The 7,108-nt window shown below is 50.4% G+C and overlaps 3 protein-coding genes across 3 annotated transcripts in view; 1 reads left to right on the top strand and 2 right to left on the bottom strand.

Annotated features, from left to right (window-relative positions):
• The first annotated feature begins 3,079 nt into the window (after positions 1–3,079).
• Positions 3,080–4,419, top strand: Pmar_PMAR022750 (hypothetical protein). Its single transcript, XM_002767201.1, has 7 exons — positions 3,080–3,278; positions 3,322–3,464; positions 3,508–3,576; positions 3,623–3,717; positions 3,758–3,885; positions 3,928–4,078; positions 4,212–4,419. The coding sequence occupies exons 1-7, from the start codon at positions 3,114–3,116 to the stop codon at positions 4,400–4,402; spliced, it is 942 nt and encodes a 313-aa protein (XP_002767247.1). The 5' UTR covers positions 3,080–3,113; the 3' UTR covers positions 4,403–4,419.
• A 930-nt stretch (positions 4,420–5,349) lies between these two features.
• Pmar_PMAR022749 (hypothetical protein) lies at positions 5,350–5,973 on the bottom strand (the record flags this gene model as incomplete). The annotated part of the gene is made up of 3 exons (XM_002767200.1): positions 5,350–5,655; positions 5,703–5,833; positions 5,883–5,973. The coding sequence occupies 3 exons, from the start codon at positions 5,971–5,973 to the stop codon at positions 5,350–5,352; spliced, it is 528 nt and encodes a 175-aa protein (XP_002767246.1).
• A 138-nt stretch (positions 5,974–6,111) lies between these two features.
• Positions 6,112–7,108, bottom strand: part of Pmar_PMAR022748 (hypothetical protein) — a gene marked incomplete at both ends in the record, with an annotated part of 2,240 nt that continues 1,243 nt past the window's right edge. Inside the window, 4 exons of the mRNA XM_002767199.1 lie at positions 6,112–6,255; positions 6,302–6,391; positions 6,438–6,528; positions 6,574–6,623. Coding sequence (XP_002767245.1) covers positions 6,112–6,255; positions 6,302–6,391; positions 6,438–6,528; positions 6,574–6,623 — 375 coding nt within the window. The remainder of the gene's footprint in view (positions 6,256–6,301; positions 6,392–6,437; positions 6,529–6,573; positions 6,624–7,108) is intronic.

The following is a 7,108-nucleotide window of genomic DNA, read 5'->3' as shown; positions in this document are numbered from 1 at the left end:
TATTTGGAGAGACTGCGGCAGCACTTGAAGGAGGTTCAACAAATTGGGTCACAATACATCAAGCAGGTGGCAGGAAAGCGAGCGCTGGATCATAGAGAGGATATGGAGCCTGAAGAGGTGTTTCAGGTAGGTTGTCCTAACAGGATAGTATCCTAGTGCTGGTGACTTGAGTTCAGGTGGGCGACAAAGTTGCCTTTAAAAGAGACTCTTCGGCCACAGTACATAGCTCTAAGTTCCAGAAGCACAAGTTCCATGGGGTGTATCTAGTGACCAAGGTGTTGTCCCCAACCAGTTACCGGTTACTAGTTACCGTTACCTGGTTACCCCATTACCAGTCGTTGCGTCCCGAAACGACCTTATTGGTAACAGCGCAACAATTGCCATAAGACACCGTGAACGTAGTGAACAGCTAAACCTAGAAAATAACCAGCTCTTGTTCCTCTTTAAAACGTGTATTTTACACTACTCAGTTCTTGTGTTACCTCGGAAATTGCTCCAACACTCAGCATAGCCCCACAAGGCTCGCTTTCTGCCGATTAACGGACAGAGGCCTTCTTCGCCTTCAACTACCAACTCCTCACCATCACGGTCTCCTTGAAGACGATACAGGTAAGGATCGTCCTCTCCGGCATACCAGTCGTCCTCAACACTGACGACCGAACACTCCTGACGAACTTGGCGGTCTAGAGAGAAGTTTGACCAAACGAACACCTTGTCTCCGGGGACTATTGACATGTGATTAACACAAGGATTCTGAATTCCGAGTCAACACTACCATCAAAAAAACAACACCAACTAATGAGATTAACTCACTCGCCTTCCCTCAGCCTTGAAAGGCCACCGCCTTATTCAAGGCTCACCATCCTCCATTCGGAGCTTGATGCGCATCCGCTCGTTGTGCTTTCTCAGTTGATGGATGAAGAATCGTTCATGTGAACGGCGATGACCCATGAAACACTTCAGGGCACCGTGCAGGGCCTCGGCAGCGTTGTTTGTACTATGTCGCATGCCCGCTGGAGCTGATCAGACTGATCAGTTCAGTATAATATACCCGAACGTGAGCTGCCTCGCCAATGGAGGATCAGACCTGAAAGAGACCCTTTTCCGAGATTATGAATTAACAGAACCCGACGTTTTAGTAATAGAGCGATCGACACGACTATCGGGGGCGGGCTTGAGTGAGAGCGAGTTGTCAACAATAAACTCAAACAGAATAAGGTCCTCCAAGACTCAACTTCTCCTGAAAAGCAACACAGTATAGAACACAAAAGCGAAACTTCCTACCTACCGGAAGACAGTAGAAAACGGAACTTATCATGACACTGTTGACCGGTCCTAGCTGGGCATTGTGAGCTTCACATTGTCTTCACAATGTAAAGACTCACTACAAAAATACCGATAGGAAATAAGACCAATTGAATCCGAGAGCTTTCACAGTGTGGAAGCTCTCGGATTCAATTGAAATTCACACTCGAGATGAACAGAACGACCTCATCGCGTCCAGAAGTTGTAGCACCTCATACGCTTACTCGTTGAGGGTTCACCTTAAACCATTCAGGATCAGCGACAGAAATTTTCGTCACAGAATCGTCATCGTGGGGAGATAACGAAGAAGAAGAAGTAGCAGTAATAGTAGTAGTGGAGTGTCGTTGCAAGCAGTAACTGACCTCGAAGACTAAGAGAAGTAGCCGAGTCGCGAGCCATGCTGAGAGTCGTGAATAATTAATTGACGGCGTGAATTGGCCCCTGCTCCATTACCACCATCTATGGAGATGAACCAACGTTGAGACTTGATATAATGATCTTGTACAAACTCCAATGACTAGTGTATGACCTCACCCTCGGAGACACTGGCTAGAAGGGGGTCTCGTTCTCGAAAGACAAGACCAGCACAAACTAACATTATCAAACCATCACTAGACCGCCTCCTGGTCTGCAGCCGGGGGACCTTCTGTTAAACAACATGATAACCGGTCACAATATTAGATGGACAGGCTGAGGTATGCATAGTTCCTTGAAGGCACATTACGTCGGGGCATACTAGATGATGAGAGATGATGAAGAAAAGCCACATATAATATATGTCGTATATTAAGGAACATGATCGTATACGACCTTCTCCGTTCCCGAAGAGGCCTGCCTGCTGGACGACGTCTCCTTCTGCGAAGCCTCCCCCGTATACGTGCCAGACGAGGGCTAACAAGGGTAGGTCTTCGCCTTCGGTTGCCCGAATTTCGAGTCATCTTACGGTGGCCTCTACCACGCGACGTAGACGCATTCGGGTTCATGTGGGAGTGCTGGACACCACCGACTTGGTGGCACCAAAACAGGCATGTGCTCATGCGTGCCCCATAAAAATGAGAGTCGATAGCCAGGGCGCGCGCTGGTCGGCCCATATTTCGCAACCCTAAAATCACCTACTTGGCAATTCTTGTGCAGAAGACCAACTTGGCGGGACCTGTCTATGTGCAGTTATTGCCAATACTGAAGTTGGCGGAATGAGAACAACACGCAGATTACTGCACATCTGTTGAATTTTGCAGAATCCACCAAATCTTAGTCCAAATCAGTTGTAGAGTATCGTATTTAACCACATTGTTGTAATCTGTTCCAACACTGGTATCACCTAGAATTTCTGTCGTTAGGCCCGCGAATCTGTTTGGCGTCATTTTGGCGATTTCTGAGTTGGCGAAATCTGATACAGCCATCAGTCGTTAAGTATATGTCAACTTGAAACTTGCGTTGAGTGGTGCAAACACTGGTTTGTGGCGCACTCACTTGCGGAGCTACTTTCTTTTGGTTGTATTGTGAGTTGTACTTTGGTTTGAAGCTTTCAAGTTTCAATCGGTCTGACTCTTAGGGACCTCACCTTATCTTTGTCTACTAGTTATTGGTCAACGTGCTGAGTCAAGTCGATTGAGCTTATGCTTGCTATTGAGTTTCCTGTAAACTGGATGGACTTTAGTTACGCATGCACAGCGTAGTCGGCTGTGTTCATCGTCTTATCTTGGCGATAGGCAACATCTGGACGAGGCAGCCTGGTTGGAAACTTCTCCGTTGCGACTTGCTGCTTTCTTGTATACTTCACTGTTCTCACTCTATTCGTGCCAATAATGGTAGATAGACCCGCCATCGATTTGCGGGTGCCGAAGGTGGTCATAAACGCTGCGAATGTGATCCACGACTACGCCCAGAACTGTCTCGGCCTGGGCGAGAAGACTTCCAACTGGAACGGCGCCAGAGAGTGCATCAAATACTTCCGTGCTTGTAATGCTGAGGTAACAACCCGTGAGGCGTCTCATCGAAGTACTGGAGGGACAGGTAAAATTAATAGTACAGCACGGGCTTGCCAACGACATTCCTAATGACATAAGGAGAATGTGCGACGACATTCCTAAATGCGACGCTAACCCTGGCCCCAGTGACGACCTCTCCACCATCATAGCAGCTTCGATAACGGATGGGTACTACTGTATTACAACTGCACAGAGGGACTCACATACGCAGGTACTTCGTTGACAATGATAAGTATCGGGACCATAAAGAGAACGACTCCTTGCCTGACGATATCAAACGGTGTTATTACCACGCTTAGCGTTGAATGCTGATTAGGTCATAACAGGTTTTTGCGGACAAAGGATGCTTGCCGACACATATACTACTGCTGGATGGACGGCCGATTCATGCCTTTTTTAAATAGGGGAATGGAGGAAGCCGGTAATGGGAAGGCTCGTGTACGAAGGGGAGTATGTTGTAGGGTTCCTATCCCCTTGGTGCGCCCAAGTGCGGAGGGCTTGCAGCGTCTCAGTGGAAAAGGGAGCGTCTTCATCCAGTGAGGAGTCAGAGCCGCAGCCAGTCACATCACGGCGTCGCATTGAGAGGAGGGTAGACAGCCACGGTTGCCACAACGCGAGGTTCTCTCGTCAGTTAGATACGTCTGAAGTAGCTCCTAGTAGGCCGCTGATGTCGATGGACAAATGGAGGGTGGTTGCTGCCACCGCCACGTTGTGGGTCGACCCACCATCTCGCGCTAGAGGCGGTCACTGGGGTCGTTCGTACAAGGAAAAGGTTTCTAAAGGTACTATCGGCATGATTTGCCAACTCGCATTCGTTATCGCGCTGAGGACTAATGGAAGGGGACCTTCGTTGAAGTGGAAATACACTGTCGTCTAAACTGGTTCATAAGCCTCTCTATGAGATGCTATTTTCAGGGACAATCATCTCACAAGCCTCAGCCTTAATGGACTTCGGCCCACAAGTTGGCGTTGCATTCCGAACGCGGGAGGGATCCTGGGTGCACGTTTATGAAGTTGACAGAGCAGGACGGCGGCTGCCAGTGCTAGTACCGGTTAACAGCTCAGCAGCGTATCCTATTGCCGAACTGAGGCCAGCAGTGAGCTGACGCTAATGCTCTCTTACCTACTGTTGTTTTGCGTGCCCAGTGAAGTCAGTTGGGGGGAAGTCTTTCGGGTATGTTCGAACACAATAGGTAGATCCTCATATATACCGTCTCATTCCAGCGAGAGTGGATAATTGGTAGGCACTTTTCCCGATCGTGTCTGGGCTGTACCCCCTTGAGGAATCGCCAGGGTTGGTTTTCCCCTGACCTACCTCTGTAGTGCAATTCATGCTGTAATAGCAGCTTCAGTACATTTTGGATTAATAAGGTATATCATACATTTATATGCGTCGTGTTAGTCGGCAAATGTCAACTCGGGGATGTATCGGTTGACCATTGGCACACCCTTGGGCAGAATGGGTTCCTGAAGTTACTCGCGTTGTTGTTGTTCGACGGAATCGTACCAGGACGAGGTTTCGGCTCGACAAATACGATTTATCTTACCAACGGAAAACCCCAAAAAGACTGCGAACAAAAATCGGAAATCTCCTCCAAAAAGACGTATAGGAAGTTCCACATCACATGGTGAGAAAATCGTTCCACATGTTCCGCTTAACACTCCTCGCTTTTACAGTCGCCACTGCCAAGTTTGCATCCACGAGGGTGACAGTAGCATAACGGACGTGTCTGAAGAGTTGCCACTAAGTGCACCATAACACATCGACCATACACATCCGAGTTGGGATTGGGTATCCCTCCGTACTGTCCCTGCTGGTACCTATGAAACCATCCACCAAAGACGTGTACCACGATGTCGTCTCACTGAAGCTCATGGGTCCCTGGCGGTGCTTAACAGGTGGCGGCGTCTGGATGTCGTAGAGCCAATGCTGGCGATACGGCTTCCACCAAAACCTGTGTTCATTCATAACATATTTTCGTAGTGCGGAAACCTCACGAGTCGTTGAGTCCCTCGCCTGCATGTGCCCGGATGGTGACGCTCTGCAAAGGCGTCAAGGGACTCGGTACCTGTTGAGGAGCCATGGGCTGGGATGGCTGCGGTCCATCACCCCCTGTGGGGCCACAGAGTAGCCCATGGCCTGTGCCATCTGAGCAGCTGCCGCCTGCATGGCAGAACTCTGGGAGTACCTTCGAGATAAGAGTCGGCACACGCCACCACCGATGCCGCTCGACTTCGCGTTATTGGCCATTTGGCGTGCCATCTCCGCCGCTCTAGTTGCCTCGGCCTCAGCCCGAGTCACCATGTGCTCGGCGACCGCTGCCCTATGCGACGCTTGAGCCAGGAGACGTTCTATGAGCTAAGGCGTCCAGTGATCCGGTGAATACGGTCCATCATCTTCCCCACATTCGTAGCTAGAGCAGCTTTCACAGCTGTTTGGTTCACAATACGCTGAGCGCTGGCAACAGCCGAGGAAGCCTCCAAGGCAGCATCGTGCAAGAGGCGCTCCCCAGCCAGTCTCGTTAGAAAGACGTATCCTATAGAATACGCACTGCCAAGAATTCGCCCTAACGGGCAGCGTGCTACCATCAGATTTTGACTTTAGATCTCCAGAGAGCTGCTGTGCCTTATTGATTCGAGAGCCCCAGAAATGTCGCCACTTGTCCGTCTCGTGCATTTTCGTGAAACGTAGTGCCTGCTCCTGTGCCGATGACCAACCTCGTGGAGGCAGCGGCTTGCCTTTTGGTAGGCGTTGAAAAGGTCCTGCTCTGTCTTATCGGTGCCACTGAATGCAGTGCTGTGATGCCCATGACCTCTAGTCTATGATAACAGCATGAGAATCATATGGCGTTCCTGGACTAACTGCGAAGCTAGCCTTCTTCGGCTCGTCAGCAAGATGTTGCATTGCCTTGGCGAACTCAGCCTTCCTAGCGGCATCGAGGGACTTGGTCGCAAGGGTCTGACACCTAGAATCCCCAATCGCACACCGTAGTGGCACAGATCACATGGGCCATAAGAGCCTGCTTGGTGGCTGTGTCCACCATCTTCTGAGCGAGCTTCTGGCTATGCACAGCTTGCTCAGCAATTTGGTCAACCTGTGCAAGGCTAGTTTCTGCGACCATGGGCTGTTCCACCACAGACCAGATGCTGCCCGTCCTTCTGCATCTGCTCACCAATGAGGGCTGCCCATCGCATCAGTCTACTGGCATCATCCTGCGTTCGCATCACGTAACTGACCGGCTGTGCTCGCCATCGTTCTCAGGATGAGTGCATCTACTCATGGGTCTTCTCCCGTAGAACCTCGATGTCGCCAGCAGCTGAGTCGGCCTGACGACATATCGACGGACCAAGATTTCGCATATTCGAATTCCACCATTTTGGATGCGACGAAGGCGTGGTTTGCCCAATTTGTTGCTGCCTCCGCCGGAGGGGGAGGGAGACTGTTAGGGCGTGGTGGGTGATGCCACTCTCGACTGTAGCCTGCAAGGCGCCCTTGAGGGTATGCATATAGCAACGCCTCACCATCGTCCACCTCGTAGCCTGGGCCATTGAAGCCAGGACACTTGCATTTCCATTTTCCAGATGTTCCCTTCGTCCCTTTACCCGGGTGATGAGGCAGCGCCTTGTGATGCTTCGAAGTGGCGTGGCTCTGATGAGCTGACTGATGGTGTGCGTGACCTATCAATATTGTCAAGCACTGTGGGTTAGATCCAGAGGGCAACGGTTCTCCTTTGCCCCCATGACTAGCAGTAACCGCTTCTCACTGCAGAAGCTGAAGGTCGTTAGGAAATCCACTCGGAATTGTCATAGCG

The sequence above is a fragment of the Perkinsus marinus genome, assembly GCF_000006405.1.
Source record: "Perkinsus marinus ATCC 50983 genomic scaffold scf_1104296970874, whole genome shotgun sequence".
Taxonomy (NCBI): domain Eukaryota; phylum Perkinsozoa; order Perkinsida; family Perkinsidae; genus Perkinsus; species Perkinsus marinus.
This window is presented reverse-complemented; position numbering and strand designations above follow the sequence as displayed.